General features: G+C 42.4%; 3 protein-coding genes across 8 annotated transcripts in view; 1 reads left to right on the top strand and 2 right to left on the bottom strand.

Annotated features, from left to right (window-relative positions):
- Nucleotides 1-246: 246 nt before the first annotated feature.
- cltb (clathrin, light chain B) lies at nucleotides 247-4,565 on the top strand. Of its 2 annotated transcripts, none has more exons than XM_030061352.1 (5): nucleotides 247-756; nucleotides 1,355-1,401; nucleotides 1,634-1,751; nucleotides 2,007-2,118; nucleotides 2,722-3,450. In XM_030061352.1, the coding sequence occupies exons 1-5, from the start codon at nucleotides 597-599 to the stop codon at nucleotides 2,771-2,773; spliced, it is 489 nt and encodes a 162-aa protein (XP_029917212.1). In that variant the 5' UTR covers nucleotides 247-596; the 3' UTR covers nucleotides 2,774-3,450. The 2 variants fall into 2 exon arrangements, with proteins under 2 accessions (XP_029917212.1, XP_029917210.1); XM_030061350.1 differs by lacking the exon at nucleotides 2,722-3,450 and adding an exon at nucleotides 3,656-4,565 and having other exon boundaries at nucleotides 253-756.
- A 735-nt stretch (nucleotides 4,566-5,300) lies between these two features.
- higd2a (HIG1 hypoxia inducible domain family, member 2A) lies at nucleotides 5,301-6,816 on the bottom strand. The gene is made up of 2 exons (XM_030061353.1): nucleotides 6,586-6,816; nucleotides 5,301-5,808 (listed from the first exon to the last, which is right to left on the bottom strand). Exons 1-2 carry the CDS (start codon nucleotides 6,770-6,772, stop codon nucleotides 5,642-5,644), a joined length of 354 nt encoding a protein of 117 aa, XP_029917213.1. The 5' UTR covers nucleotides 6,773-6,816; the 3' UTR covers nucleotides 5,301-5,641.
- Nucleotides 6,817-9,721: 2,905 nt separating this feature from the next.
- Nucleotides 9,722-15,954, bottom strand: part of ankhd1 (ankyrin repeat and KH domain containing 1) — a 30,517-nt gene continuing 24,284 nt past the window's right edge. For 4 of the 5 annotated variants that reach the window (XM_030061893.1, XM_030061896.1, XM_030061897.1 and 1 more), the window contains exons 31-39: nucleotides 15,571-15,723; nucleotides 15,278-15,427; nucleotides 13,013-14,573; nucleotides 12,432-12,621; nucleotides 11,559-11,684; nucleotides 11,059-11,310; nucleotides 10,719-10,903; nucleotides 10,470-10,634; nucleotides 9,722-10,359 (exon numbers count right to left, since the gene is read on the bottom strand). In XM_030061893.1, coding sequence (XP_029917753.1) covers nucleotides 10,300-10,359; nucleotides 10,470-10,634; nucleotides 10,719-10,903; nucleotides 11,059-11,310; nucleotides 11,559-11,684; nucleotides 12,432-12,621; nucleotides 13,013-14,573; nucleotides 15,278-15,427; nucleotides 15,571-15,723 — 2,842 coding nt within the window. In that variant the 3' untranslated portion in view covers nucleotides 9,722-10,299. The remainder of the gene's footprint in view (nucleotides 10,360-10,469; nucleotides 10,635-10,718; nucleotides 10,904-11,058; nucleotides 11,311-11,558; nucleotides 11,685-12,431; nucleotides 12,622-13,012; nucleotides 14,574-15,277; nucleotides 15,428-15,570; nucleotides 15,724-15,954) is intronic. The other variant, XM_030061894.1, reaches the window with a different exon arrangement.

Genomic DNA, 15,954 nt, shown 5'->3' with positions numbered 1-15,954 from the left:
ATGTTATTCTCTATTACTCCTATTGGGCATGCATGTTTTTTTTCCTTATATTTGTTGTATTGATCAAGTTTAGTTATTTTGTCACTTGTGTTTAATAATTTTCCTAATGTTCTATATTTCCCCTAGTGTAGAGAGGAATATTTTGTGTGGTCTACTATTGTCCCTGTGCAATGTCTGGATCAACAAAGTAGCCCCACACTGTGTAGAGGCAGAAAAAGAAGTAACTTTACTAACCAGCAGATGGGGACAAAGTCCAACAAGAGAAGTGACTTCCTCCAGGTAGTACCCTGCTCCATCACTTGATTCACAGTGATTGAACAAGAGAAGAAATCATGAATCATCACTGACGATCACAGCCGGAGCTAGACACTGCAAGCTGCTTTTCACCAGTGAGTCGCTCGACCTGTTGCTAAAGCTAATCGTGTGGAGTAGCTGTTACCCAAAGTGAAATATCTCGCTGTTATTTGAATTCACAATAGCCGAGCAGGAGGCCTAGTTTAGGTCTTTAGCTGCATCTAACCAACGTTTGCTAGCTAGCTGAACCCTACCTAGCTAGCTGCCAACTTCTAAACAGACGCAATTGACTTTTGTGAAACATGGCTGACAACGGAGCACACCCAGCCGAAGAGGACCCAGCTGCGGCTTTCCTGGCCCAGCAGGAGAGTGAGATAGCGGTGATAGAGAATGACGGCGACGGATTTGAAGCACTGGAAGAGACCGACGTCCAGCAGCCTCCCCAGCAACCGACCGACTATGGTAAGTTTGTGCCTAAGCTAATGTCAGCTAGCAAGCCGACGAGCTAACGTCAGTGTAACTAATTCAACTATTCACTGGGTGGCACATGGGCGCTGTTTTGATTGTTAACTAACGGAAACTCGTGGAGAATTTAGTAGCAGTAGCAACGATAGTGTTACTAACGTCAGGTAGCTTCGTTTATGTTTACTTTTGAATAACATGACTTTTGTTGCTAGCCGGCTAGCTTCCGTTAGCACAGTTGCTCGAAGCCGACAGCCTACTTTGACAGCGTCAGCGTGTCCTGCAGCCACATCTGCATCCTCCTGTCCTGATTTCTGATATTGATTATCCGAGACAATAACTGTCATAGTAACCCCTATACTGTGTGCTGTTGAAACTCTCACGGAGAACATGTGGTGGTGTAACTAGTTGTTTGCACAGATCTCAGTGGCCAGAACACAACAGTGGCCAAACAGGTGCTTCTGCATTTCTGTGATGCTGTCAGTAAAGAGTACAGTCCTGTCAGAGTGATACAGTAGACGAGGAAGAAGGGGAAACTGCCTGGAAAACGCCAAGAAACTTTGCTCAAAAGTCAACTTTGTTTTTTCTGATACGTTAGATGGTTTTGGAGGGGAGCCTGCCACAGTGAACGGGGATATGTTTCAGGTGAGTTCAACCAATATTATTCCTCAGCTAATTAGGGAAAACTCTCCTTTACTGTCTCTCTTTTTGCTGTGTCTGAACAACTTGAAACACCCATTAACAGAAGTAAGTTAGAAGAAGTTTTTTTTTTTTTTTTTTAATAGAGGGACTTGTGTGTGCCATGTTGTTTAATAGATTTTGCTGAATATTTTGTTGTCGTTTGCAAGTTGGTGATTTTTTCTTTCCTTCCTGAAAGGAGTCCAATGGCCCCACAGACAGCTATGCTGCCATTGCCCAGGTGGATCAGCAGAGGCAAGAGCCAGAGAGTCTACGCAAGTGGAGGGAGGAGCAGAAGGCACGCCTGGAGGAGCTAGGTGAGCAAAGACACTCTCACACAGCTGATCACTTTTATCCTCTTCTCACCTTGCAGCTGTAATGAGCTATTTTTTTTATTTCATTTTGTTTTTTATTAATGGACTATAGTTACTCAGATATTGCTATACTTAGAAGTGAAGTTATCTTCGTACCAGAGATTGAAGCTCTTGAACCATCTGTTTTTCCCCACTCTTCCATATTTACTATGGGACTTCTCTAACCATGTTATTTTCTTGTTGTTGCACTCTAATAAGACTCAGCATCCAAGGCCGCAGAGGCAGAGTGGAAGGAGAAAGCCAGGAAGGAGCTGGAGGACTGGCATGTGCACCAGAATGAGCAGATGGAGAAGAATAAGGCCAACAATAGGTTAGTGTGTCATCCTTCCCCTGTTAGTATATTGAGAAATAACGATAGGTAGTTCATCCTGTTTTTCTGAGCTAGAATTGCAGTTAGCTCAGCAATTACAGTTAGCTCAGCAACCTTCAGAAATGTCAAAATAAAGTCATTTCCGATGTCATCATGTGTACAAAATATTACATTTCATATGTCTAGTTTGTTTAAAGCCACTGGTACACTTTACATTCGCTGAGAGACTTTATGTCAATAAGAATTAAGATAGGATAAGGCAGATAAAACCAACTTGTATATTTTTTTAAGCAGTGTTTTTTAGCAGTGTGGAAATTTGGAGCAGATACAGTTGCCTTCCTGTGTCAAGGGATCAAATGATTTGTTGGAGTGATTTATCTAGCAGATGGATATTTTTAATTATTAAAAATAAGAGATGTGCTCAGCAGAGTTGCATATTGCTTATGTAAACACAATCTGTCACTTTTTACCAAATTAGCTCTAGTTCGGATCACTTATTTTAGTGAGCTAGTCATCAATGTTCTATGTTATGTCTAAGAAAATGCTTCAGTTTTTCCTTTTCTTGGCCAGGCTAACCCCTTCTTCTCTCACGCTTTCCAACAGACTCTGCCCAAGTCTGGCACGGTATCACTCTGCATCTATGACTCTAGTTTAGGCCAATTTCTGCCTCTGTGTCTTTGTAAGCACTGAGAGAGAATTCCCTGATGAGACATTAATCTGGCGTTATGATTCTGTTAATACACCCAGAAAACAAAACAGGAAATAAGCTAGCTAGAAGGAATGCAAACAGCAGAGCAACTGTCACTGGTTTCTTTTACTTTTCAATTCAGGCATAAGACAGCCTCTCTTTGGCTGAAAATGCATAGCCCATCCAAATTGATTTATCAGCTCCAGTGTAATACAGTACTACTGTTGTTTATTTCCATCTCATTAGAGCTATCTTTCTCTCAATTGCTTACATCGTCCTTTTTCTCAAGCTGGCCCTAACTTTTCTCTGCTTGTTGTGTGACACTGAAACTGTTTTCCTTTCTCCCTCTCTTTCCTGCTTTCTTGGCCTTGCTTGCGTACTAGGATTGCTGACAAGGCTTTCTACAAACAGCCCAACTCTGATGTTATAGGCTTTGTGTAGGTTTAGAGTTCTTATGTTTTTTTTTAATTGTTGTATGCCCCACATACATGAGCTACCACTAGTTCCTTGTAACACTGGATGCATGCCCCCAACTCTAAAATTACCTCAGTCTGTTTTTGAAACACTTATTTGGTACTGTTTGCATTTGATTTTGACTATTGTGAATGCTAAAAGAAATAAATTATCATATCTATTGAAATTGGCTCTGCAGGTTGTATGGTGATCATTTGCAAGAAATGCATGAACTTTTTGTGTATCTGATACAAAGATGACATTCAGCTCTGTCGTTGAGCACCATGGCTGAGCCTTTTGCTCAGTTGTGGTTTGCTGGTGTGGAAATTCTTGTAATGCCTGTCATACTGAGACTCATCCCTATCTTTCCGTGGTCTCCTCCCTCCCTCCCCGCAGAGCATCAGAGGAGGCTTTCCTGGCAGAGTGTGACAGTGACAGCCCAGGATCTGAGTGGGAGAGGGTAGCCCGCCTCTGCGACTTCAATCCAAAAACCAACAAGCAGGCAAAGGATGTCTCTCGAATGCGCTCTGTCCTAATCTCCCTCAAACAGACACCTCTAGTTCGCTAGAGCGTGATAGCAGGGAGAATTGTCCTAGAAACATTGCCTTTTAAGTTTAAAATCCAGTTTGCATTACACAAGTTTGTATACCCTTTTCCATGAATTTCATTACCTTTCCTGGTATGTTTATAACCTTTTAAAACAACAACTTCTCCCATCTTTCTTAACGCCTATTATATTGAATATTGATATTCTTTACCTCACTCTGTTGGGAAAAGATGAAGGACTATTGTTTTGACATCCCTTAGTAGTCACAACTTTATCACTGCAATACTTAAGTAAATATTGTTACTGCAAGTTACATTTTCCTCACCCTCTGACTTAACGAGGTTATTAGGTCAACATTATTGCATGCCTCTGCCAATATTTTAGATGTACTATTCTTAGTTGTTTTATAAATTTGTATATTTGGTCAATAACAACCACTAACCTAGTCTATGAAGCACTACTTAGGAATATATTGGAACCACCTCTGCCTGTCATGAATGAAGAACCATAATCTACACTTTGTTCACATCTATTGTATGATATTCATAATTCCCATATTTTAGGTAGCTAGCAATTTCTTTTTCTCTAATACATAAGCTTGTGGCCTTTTTGATCTCACCTCTTACTCCTGTAACTCCAGTTTGTGTTTTTAGCCAGATGAATTTCCTTCTCAATTAGGCAAGATTGATGCAAAAAAAAAGAAAGTATTCACAACCAAAGATTTCTGCTATAATATAAAATTTCCGTCAGTTCACATGATCAAGGGGCAATTTCTTATTTCATTGGTATGCTCAGAAAAACAGTTTTGCGCATAGTTTGTTGTACACCAATGTATTATTTTGGATTTTCTTTTTGGACAGCAAAGAATTAAGGTGTCAGTTTTAACAGTAATGCCTATATCTTGTTTCACATGTTGCCTATTTGGACATAATGAATCCTGAAAAAAGTGAATGTGTGAAGGGAACTGGAAAACAGAATAAAAACAAACAATGGAGTATGATCATTTATATTAGACTGTCCTTCAATATTTTCCACCAGTTGCTACTCAAGAGCTCTAGAGCAAGTCACTTCAGCCATGCTGACCAGTAGATATTCACAGTAGCTAAAAGGTTATTTTTAAGGTATTCCAACAGGATTTTACAAAATTAACCAGCATACTGGAAAAGACTGCTAATTTTGAGTGATGTGAATTTATACAACAAAAGTTGAACATTAGGTTTAGGAATACAGTCAGCCACATCGATGACTGCTAATAATAAAATAAGTTATTTTTTTGTTTGTTTTTTGTTATATGGCTACTAATGCTGCTTTGTGGAATTCAATCCTGGTCTCTGGGAGTGTATAAACAACTCTTCTCTTCAGACCTACCCAGCGAGGCCATGTAAAAATGGTCTTTGTCAATTTATGTGATGAAATAAAGGTTATGAAAGAAGTAAATGTCCTCTGAACATACCCCAGAGCAAACAGAATTGTCTCTCAAATATATACAAGACAGCCAGTTTAGACTTCATTTTATGTCAGATGATACAACGATCACAAGCTCAGTGATGCAGATCAATACCTGGTGCAAACTGTGGGTCCAATATATAGAAATAGTTTAAGAGAAATGTTCATCCCCAGAACAGAAGCAGTCTTTTGTGGGATTTTCCATAGTGCTAGCCTCAAGCATAGTACAATTCTTGGTGTCCTGGGGAAACAAATCGTGTAATGGCCTTTACATATCTACTTAATATTCCAAACATAAAGCACATTTATTCACCGACGTTTTTTCCTCAATAATTAAGATCCAGCTGATCTGAAGCTGAAGCTGACCAGGGTCTGAAACGGCTCCATCTTCACTGCTTGGGTTTCATAGCTGTTGTGAAGACACCAACAATAATGGCAACTACAGTGAAGCCTTGAGCGAAGATTCGACCCCTCATCAGCAGCTGGGACTGTCGGGTTTTGCCTTGATTGAAGGCACGGAGGCCATACAACAGGGCTCCTGCTGTTCCCAAGCAACCTGGAGAACAAAAGGAAATCACAATGTTCAAACAAGACGATCTTATGTTAACTGATGGAAAAATACACATGGCTCTTGCCCGGCTGTGAAAAGCTTAAGTGCAGCAGCGGGTGAGGTAAAGCCATATAACCTGGGAAAACGCCCTGTGCTATCATGGCCCAACCTAAGATGGAATAAAAATGATCAGGCTAGTGTTCAGACAGTAAGTCTGATAAGCTGAAGTTTACTGACAATAAGTGCCAAGTACCACTGTGCTGACCTTCCCTTCTGTAACAGTCAAACTCAATATGAAAACTGAATTAACATGATCTGCTCTGAACAAAGTTAGATGAATGTTGCACTTATCAAGCCACAACATGAGGCATACTCTCAAGGACATTGTGGTCCCTCCACTGCTTCACAACCAAGCAGGGAGTACACAAAATTTTTGACAAATTTGCAGCAAAAAATTTTCTCATCTATGAAAGAGTTTCTTACATGAACTTGTAAGCTGACAAATAAATCTGTGAAAACTGATACCTACCAAGCAAGCCATTTATTTTTAAGTTGACCGATTCCTTGCAGCCTAAAAGCGTTTCCGGGGGTCAAAATGTCAGGACAGCTTGGACTACTTATTCCACAATAACAAAGCTACAGTCAGCGGACTTAGATTATGCAATTTGCAGAAAATATAACTCTATTTTCTGATTTGCTTTTCCTGCTTAGCTAGCTAACTAACAGCAATGGTGCACTTGCGTAACGATGTGCATCACAGCCAATAACCATTATGAAACTCACCTATCGGCACGAAGGGATTCTCCTTGGTCTTTCTGATGAACTTCTCTTGGAAAGTCTCTTCTTTGAGCTTCGGCAAAGGGCTGAATCCTTCAATGACGGGAGGCTGGGAAAAGTCAAACGGGACTGCGCCAGGCGGTGGTGTGTTTGCTGTCTCTTCTGACATCGCTGGAGGTGTAGCAGCCGCCATGCTGACTGTTGTGTGACCACTGTAGCTTCATGAATGGCTAGCTTCCGGTTAAAATTAAACCCACACTTCACAATAAAAGTCACAAAGCTTCCTTTTTACATCAGAATAAAATGCAGTATATGTATGAAGAAAATATACAAGGAGAAGCTTCAATCTAACCTCCATAAATCTACTACAGGCTTTATTGCACTCAAAACGCTCAGCAACATGGACACCAACACACACTTTGGGGGGGACAAAAGTTAAAAAAAAAAACAAAAAAAAAACAGAAGAATAATGCTACACCCATACTGTGTAGCTCCTGCAAGTGAAAATATAGGCTTACCACAAAAAATAATATAACACTATCACAGGAAATGTATTAAAAAAAAAAAAAAAAAAAGTACATTAAGAGCCCTATAACCTCACAAATGAGTGCTAAAGACAAGCTACAAAACATTGCAGCTGATTCTTGGATTCTTGGGGTGTTAGTGAGTCTTGGCTGGTTTAAACAATAGAAATTTAGTTTCCCTAGTTTGAACTCAGAAAACATGCCAGGCTGCCTGTAGTATTCAGTTACTTGTAATTAAACATATTAGCTTGATCAGTGCTCTAAATATATTGGAAGTGCATGGGCATGTGCAAGTTGCAATTCAGTAGCTACCATTACCAGAATTTGGAAGGAGGTAGTATATACAGAGAGTGCAGATAAATCTGTACACATCAGAGAGACTGTGCAACTAATGTATGTTTATTGTGCAGTACATATTAGTCCAGAGCACAGGAAGGCAACAAGCAGACTGTGGAAGTAGAGACTGTAGTATGGCACCTTTCTTCATCATTTTCCTAGCTGGCTGAGTCTGGGGCGATTTGTGCAGGCAGCATTGTGCAGTTTGATTGCTTTCAGCAAAAAAGTGTCCAAAGTAATTCATGTTATACCTTGGAGGGATGAACTGAAGGCTGAATGTGCAGCTGTAGCTGTACCTGCTGACCGCAGAGGATTGTGGTGTGGTGCCTGGGATGGAGTTCAGTTTAGGGCTCTTGTTAACTCTGATACTGCCCCCAGGGTGACCAGGATCAGCCTTTATCAGCCTCCATCCTCTGCCTTGTCACCTCCCTACCCCACATGCACTTTGCTGCACAGAGCAGTGCACTGTCCTCAAGTGATCGACTGAACATGATGAGCAGTCTGCTGTGTACAAGATCAGTCGACCCTGCCTGACTTACAGAATTAAAATCAATCTAGTCTGAGTGCGTGCACAAGCCAATAGAAACCCATTAAGTATGAGAGGTGTTAAACGTATAAAGCCCTGTAAGCAAGTATTTACTTGCAGGATTAGCCTCCTTCAAGATGTTTAAGAACAGAAAGCATAGTCAAGGGTAGAGACTCAAGTAACCACAGCTACCTGTAACTATTAATTCCAACATCAAATTAATAATTGATAACTATGTGATTAAGAAACTGGGAGGGGGGGGATGTGTATGATGGTCGGGGAAAGTACTTGGTTCTGATTCAGTTTGTTTATGGTGGCAGGGAAGCACTGTGGTTAAAGACTGTCCCCAGCGCCCTGCTGAAGTGTCCTTATGACAGACAGTGAAACACCTCCCATTCACTCTAAGTTCCTATAAAAATATGAGCTAATAAGTATAAAAATGAATACAGTTGTTGGACAATTCATATGGTTTCCTCTGACAGAGATCACACTTATTACACATATTTATTATGGTTCATCATCAGTAGACATGTAACTTTTAAAATATCTATACATCTATCTATCTAAAATGTATTTATTTATTTATAACTCCTTAGGGAGAGACAGAGAGATGTATATTATCTTATATCATGTATTTTGCATCTCATGTATTTTGTCTATGTTCTGCAATCCAGTTGCTCATTTTGTAAAATCAGCCACCACAGCTCCCACCAATTGCTAATCCCTCACCAATGAGATCATTTGGTATTATGCACCAGTGCATATACATTTAATTGCAGCATGTTATTACATATTAACTATCCTAGACTGATTATATCTGATTAAAATTGCCTTGTAAGGAGCTGACTGTGCACAACACTGTACTTTTGTACATACACACACCACCACTTTGTTTTTCACTTACCCTTTGTTTGCTTTTGTTGATTATTTGATGTTTGTACTTGCTTATGTTTACTGAGGTGAGCTCCTTCTAAACATCTTGGATTTTTAAAGCTCACCTGCACAACTTGCTTTTTTCCATTTGTTTTGTTCTGCTCTTTTGTCCAATTGTACAAATAAATAAAGCTGAAATATTTGCAACCAGTAATTAGTGCTCCCAGTGGGATTGTCTTTGAATATTCCTCTATAATTTGACAAAATAATTTAATAATTTTTTCCCCAAGGGCTTTAATTTTTGTATGCCTGGCACTTGTATTAAAATCCAATATCTTTGCTACTCGGTCTTTATTCCTGGCACTGGTGACTAGCTCTTCGTATCATGGTATTTGTTTGGTGCTGCAAATAGACCATTGGTTTTTAGTGCCACAGGACCTCCCCAAATGAACGGCAGAAACTGTCACCAGTCAGTACCAAAAACAGCAGATGGTGGAAATGCCTCCACACAGGGCCACTGTGACCGTGCTCTGCCAGCGGTCCAGTTGTTTAGTTGTCCTTCAGCTAAGTAACACCAAGAATCTAAGACCTAACTTACTCAGCAGACAGCTACAGCTTACAAACAGAAACAAGTAGAGGCTTTATCAGAGGTACAGTTGTGCATATGCATTTTTTTCTTGCAAAACCCGAATATTCATATTAATGAATAACGTTAATAATAATGTTTTCCCCCCCACTAACCAAACTTAGAAGACTCCCAAAAGCAAACCACATGTTAAATCACTGTGTATTGAGTCTTACTGTGTGACTTGGGAGTCACTGTGTGGAGTCACAACCTGACACAAAACAAAAGACCAAAGCTTTATACAAGAGTACACAGAAATACTTTTCAATCTTTTTATTGAATATTAAGGTAAATATTTCACATTAATACAGGCTACATAAAGTAGAGCCACTATACGACATGAAATTTACTCTCATTTTAACCCTTTTTAGTATGTAAACAATTATACATGTATTTACCACTCTAAAAGGTTCTGATTTCTTTCTCTCTTTAGGTAATCATCATCTAGTTCTGGGCCGAGTTTAAATAGCTACGTCTTGTTGAGCCCCCCTGCAGCCCAAGAACGGTGTATGTGGGTTTAAGTCAAAATCGCTAAACTACGTAGAGAATGGATCCTGTTGAACAGGTTATCACGCATGTTTGTTTGCATCATCAGGACACTGATAACAGCCCCTGCCAAATTTCGTCTTTTCATATTTGAGATAGGCACATCAAAGAATGGTGTCAAGAGAACTTCCAATTCTTCAACCTCTGCTCTGCACTCTCTGGTCTCTACTAAAGTTAACATGTTGCAGGTTTTTTTTTTTTTCTTTGTCACATCGGTCTTATTCGTCAGTTGGTAATTCAAGTTTGCGTTGTGGGTCATGCTGTGTGCGTTTGATTGCTGTCGACGCCGTCTAGTTGACGTGGTTCAGGTGCACATTGCCCACATGAGGTGCCCAGGTACCAGGCCACACCTGAGGGAGAGAGGGGCTTCTGTCAGCAAAGTTCAACATAAACTTTAAAAGTATGGCACAAAATCAATCACATGATCAGACAGGCTGAACATACTAAAAGTGGACATTACCTGTTGTGGGTCAGAGTTATCTGCATTGTTTGGGACCACTTTAATAATGGGGCTCCATGCGGGGTCACCAGTGTGCAAGCCGTTGTACATTGGTCCCCCCGGCCCCTCTGCCATGGGAGGATGAGGGGGCAGCATGGTTCCTCCATACATGGACATGGGCATTCCCTGGAAAGACACAATGAACTGTTAGCAATCTGTATGTGAGAGGAATGGTGTTACAGTTCATGCAGTGGTGCAAATGTGTGTTACCTTTGGGAAGTCCATGTAGCTGTTGGGCATGTGCTGGGGCTGGTGGTAGTTGTTGGCAGGGTTCGCGATGCCAGTGTCGTCCTGCTCCATGGGCTGGTGCTGAGAGAAGGCAGACTGCTCCGCCTGCAGCTGAGGGTGCATCATGTGGCTGCTCATCAGGGGCTGGGACCAACCAGACATGGCTTCTGTCCAAAGAAACAGTTAGTTTTATAAATGGGCATCAATGACCAAGGCACACTGAGTGAGATCGTGACCATGTGATTTCTAGTTTTGTAAAATGACACTACTGAGATAACTTTGTCTTTATCCTAACACAAAAACTTCATTTTTTCCCTCTCACCAGATGCACTGCCAACACCAAACGACCAAATGCCGCCCTGTCCGACAGATGCTGTGTAGCTGGTGGTGAGGAGAGGTGGGTTGACGGAGCCCGTCTGACGGATCCTGGCCAGCCGCTCTGTGCCGATGGGTGGAGGAACCTTCCGGTCCTGCTGTGTGGAGCTGCCTGGCTTTGGCTGGGGAGGAGGGGCCACAGCCGAGGCAGACAGGGCGGAGGATGACACTGTAGATGGAGGCGCTACAGGAGACTCACCTGGTAGAGAAGACAGGGCAGGAGAACAGAGTTAGGAGTGCATCAAAGATAAAGTTTTGAAAGTATTACTATCAACAAGACTCATTTTCACAGCGCATAAAAAGTTGCAGAATTTAAAAAAAAATCACAAGCAGGAAAAAAGGGTTAGAAGAAATGAGCAAGAGACATAAATTAAAACCAAACTGTATAAAATCCTGTCCAAAGTGTATGTGAATCACCACACAAGCAAGAAGTGCGTATGATAGTACCTGATGTGGAGGCACTCCAGGGGTGAGGGGAAAAGTGCTGTCTGCTGAATGAGGGCGTGCCAACAGCAGTATGACCATGCAGATACACAGGACTGCCAGAGATACTGGTGGCATAGCTGGTCAAAGCTGCAGGCACAGACAAGAGACCTTTCACCAAAGAGCATACAGGAAAGAAAATTTCACCTCAGAACTACTTTGCCTTCCCTGTCAGGCATAACACCTTATTTTGGTGTACACTTCACCATTTAAGTCAGTTTTTGATTATGAATTCCAACATTTAGATATTTTATATCCATTATAACTTATTTTATAAGCACTGTAATGTGCTTACTCAATGCTGTTCCCAGTATGCACAGATGGACTGGCCTGCCTGGTACATATACATCTAAGAGGTCATTCTAAGTCCACATTTAAGGGTTTTCCACTTGTCTCTCACTCAAAGAAAAAAAAAAAATCAACAATCTGTCCCTAAGAACAGGACCAAATTTGCCAAAGGTGCCTTTTGTTTCTTGATGTAACTCAATGTACAAGTAAGTTTTATTTAGTTAAATAATGCATTTGACTCCTTTGCTGTCTTTAATAAAGATTCACATAGCTTTTACTGTGAACTTGCTTGGTACTGGACTATCATCTTTGTATTTATGCAGAATATTTTTTTTTCTTTTTGGCCCTTTATTCTCTCATGTAACTTAAGTTATATTTTGTTTGTTTTATACAGTGTTGTTATACCCTTTTAAAAGATGTTGACTGTTCTGTTTGTTCTGTTCTAGTCTTGTTGCTGCTTTTTAGCCAGGTACCACTTACAAAAATGGGGGACCTGAAATGGGTAAACAAAAATTAAATAAAAGTTATATAGTGGGAAAACATTCATACCGATGGGGCTGTTGACCATCCTCTGGGAGGCAGAGCGATAGCCAGGGGCTTTGGAGCTATCTGGGGGAGGAGGAGGCATCATATTCTCCATCTGGCCGATGCCCAAGTAGGCTGGTGGGGCTGAGTAGGACTGCTCTGGAGGTGAGCGAGCAGGCAGATGGCATGCCCCCCACACCTGGTTGTTCCCCACCTGCAAGGTGAGACAATTTATAGTGGCGAAAGATAATTACACGGTGAACATATCAACTTTTATGCAAAACGTATGTCCTTCCTAAACGCGTATCCCTACATGTGAAAACATCTGTTCTTGCTCTCTCATTTGCCCCTTATTCTGTGTTTTGCTGTTAACAATAATGAAAAAGCATAAGGCTTTTGCTTTTACTTATTGTTGACAGCAAAATTGTCCGTGCATCATGGCCATAACATTTCAGCTATTTATTGCTGATTAGGAACTGTGATGATAATTTTGACCTTGCCCTCCTGCAATAGTCACTGTAGTCATTGTGCCCAAGTGTACAGGCTCAATGTCTTAAATTAAATGTCAGTATCACGTTTATTTTGCCCAGGGCACTTCAACTCACCTGGTTATTGTTATCAAAGATGCTGCTGAAATTGAAGAGGCCTGCAGGTCCGAAGTTGGGGGGCATTTGCTGAGGCTTGGCTGCACTGGGCACATGCTGCATCTGAGAACCGTTCATCATCCCCAGGTTAGAGGAGACCTGGAGAGAGCCAGGAGCCTGGGCTTGAGCCTGGGGAGGCAGAGTTGTTGGCTGGGTCGCCTGTGTTTGGGTCGGTTTGGGGGGTTCTTGTTGAGCATTGAGGGGCACAAATACAGACTGTTGTTGCTGCTGCTGCTGTGGCTGCTGTTGTTGCTGCTGCTGCTGCTCAGGAAGGGAATAGTAAGGCCCTGGAGGCTGCATACGGTGGGAGACTCTGGGTGCCGGGGCTGAGAAGTGGGGTACGGTGTTGTTGGGGTGTGCGACACTGTGTGAAAGGACAGGAGGAGGTGCTGAGGGGAGGTGGGAGCTCGACTGTGGGTTGAGGAGTGATGGTGGAGCCTCTGTGGAAGGTGCAGAGGAAGGAGGGGGAGGTAACTGCTGTCGGGGCTCTGGTTTAGGAGGTAAAGCCATGGAAGGGGCAGTGAAACCCACAGAGCTGATGCTCTCACTGACAGAAACAGGCTGATTCTCTAGTGGCAGAGAGGGCTTGTCTTTTCCAGGAGGGGCAAGGGCACTGGGCTCTGTTTTAGGAGGTTGGATGAGGGGCTGCGTGATGGGTCCGACTGGGTGCTGAGGGGTGTTGGGGGTAGTTGTAGCGGTGCTGTGGTGGGCAGGAGATCCTGCGCCTCGTACTGCATTGCTACCACTAGTAACAGTGGCAGCGATAGACACAGGGTTGACCCCAGCAGGCTTGGCGTCAGGGGCAAAGAGCTGTTTTCTGACAGATGAAGGGGTGGGGGCACTGGTCTGGGGATTGTATGGGGTGGGATTGGGGGTATGAGGTGAGGCTGCAGCCGTTGATGTGTGAGTGTTTGGAGCGCTGGAGGTGGTGACTGGGGCCCCTGAGTTGGCTGTGTTGCTGTGCTCGCTGTGGGTGGAAGAGTTGGATCTAGTCTGGCCTCCAGTGCTGTTGCTCCCTCCATTGTGCTTGGGAGAGCTGTTGGCACTACCAGGACTCACAGGCCGCACAGGGAACGGTCCCCAGGTGCTGGCGGCGGGAGGAAAGGTGCCACCAAATTGGGCCATGGGCAGACGAGGGTGTCTGATCTGATGCATGGTCTGAGCAGCCAGTAAAGCCAGCTGGGGATGGGCATATGCCAGGGGCAGAGACACAGGGAAAGGCTGTCTCACGCCTGATGACAGCCCCTTCCCCATTTTACCCCCAGCCTGAGAGGAGGATGAGGACGAGGATGAGGAGGACTGAAAGGAAACCCCTGTAGAGGTGACCAAGGAGCTCAGGGCCTTAGGCCCAGCTACTGAACCACTGGTAGCCCCTGTGGTACTGGGGAAAGGAGCTGATGTTGTCTTAGAGCCTGGGGCTCTGATGTGGTTCCGTGGGATCAGATCCTCAAGCTCCTTGGCTGGATCTTGGATGAGAGCGTTGATCAGCTGGACTGCATGCCTTGTAGACTCTGTGCCTCCTCTGAAACACAAGAACATATAAGGAGATTAAATGTATATACATGACATGGTTATATAAATTAAAAGGGATGAAATTTGGTTCCAGTGAATATTTTTGAGAAACCAAACTGATAACTTTGCCTCACCAAAATACTATAAATCCTACAAATACACAAAATAACAGTGACTAAGTAAATCTGCTATCCAATGTTGCCAAATTATTCATTAACACAATGAATCTATTTTATGAAAAACAACTGTAAATCGACAAAACAACAAGTAAATCTATAACAAGAGCAAAGTTGGTGATTTAAAACTAAAATAAAATAAAACATAAAAATAAATAAATCTGAACTAAAACCATAAAGAAACAAAATAAAAATGCTAATTGACTGTGTTCAGTTTAAGTTGTGGAGACAGCCATAAATTAGGTTATATTTTGACAGTAAATTATTCTCCCAACTTAACAAAAGTCAAATACTTGAGTTATATAAAAACTTAAAAGATTTTTTCACTGTGTTCAATCATTACCCATGTCCTCCCCACTGTAAACAGTGTCAGACTGAACTTAGCTTCACTAAATGAAACAAGGTATCTGTTGCATGGCAGGATTGTTTAGCAGATTGAAAGACATCATTCAGGGGAACTGGCATGCTACAGGAACATGATTATGTTGCACTCTAGCTGCAGTGATGCTTATTGTCCACCAGAGGGCTTCCCCCCTACCTTATGGTTATCATCCTCTCTCCATTTTTGTCCTTCTGTTTATCAACGTCAATGTGAGCCCCTGTCACGTCCTGGATGGCTGTGATGTTGCAGCCTCCTCGGCCCATGATCCGAGACACCACAGAAGCTGGCACAGACAGTTTCTTGGATCTGGACGGCGGCATATGATAAGGTTTGAATGGGTCAACACTGATGAAAGTTAACACTACTGATTGGCATTTAAATAGGTTGATGCAAACTTTGCCATGTCCAAGGCTATGAGGTTTACCAATATGATGAAATGAGCCACTGACCTTCTGACCACCTCCTTCCAGCCCTCCTCTCTCTTCTGGCCTCTCTTGGGGCTGGTGAGGCTGAGCTTACTGTTGGGAGAGGTGACAGGCAGAGACATGGTTTTGAATGGAGAGGGCAGGGAGCTGGGGGTTGCGTCGCTTGCGTCTGGGGCTCTGTGGACACAAAACAGGCAAAATTCACAATCGACTGGTCTAGAACAATGAAGACTAATGTGCTATTATTCATTTTGGATAACACTGATGAAACAATTTCAAATCAGCAAGTTGATGAAGTTATAAAGTTTTCTGCATATAGTTAGATTACCCATAAAGTATCATTTTTGAATTCACTGTGTTCAATCAAGGCAAGTAGCTGTACACACTTGGCTGTTCAACATCAGATGA

This window comes from Myripristis murdjan, chromosome 10 (genome assembly GCF_902150065.1).
Source record: "Myripristis murdjan chromosome 10, fMyrMur1.1, whole genome shotgun sequence".
Taxonomy (NCBI): domain Eukaryota; kingdom Metazoa; phylum Chordata; class Actinopteri; order Holocentriformes; family Holocentridae; genus Myripristis; species Myripristis murdjan.
This window is presented reverse-complemented; position numbering and strand designations above follow the sequence as displayed.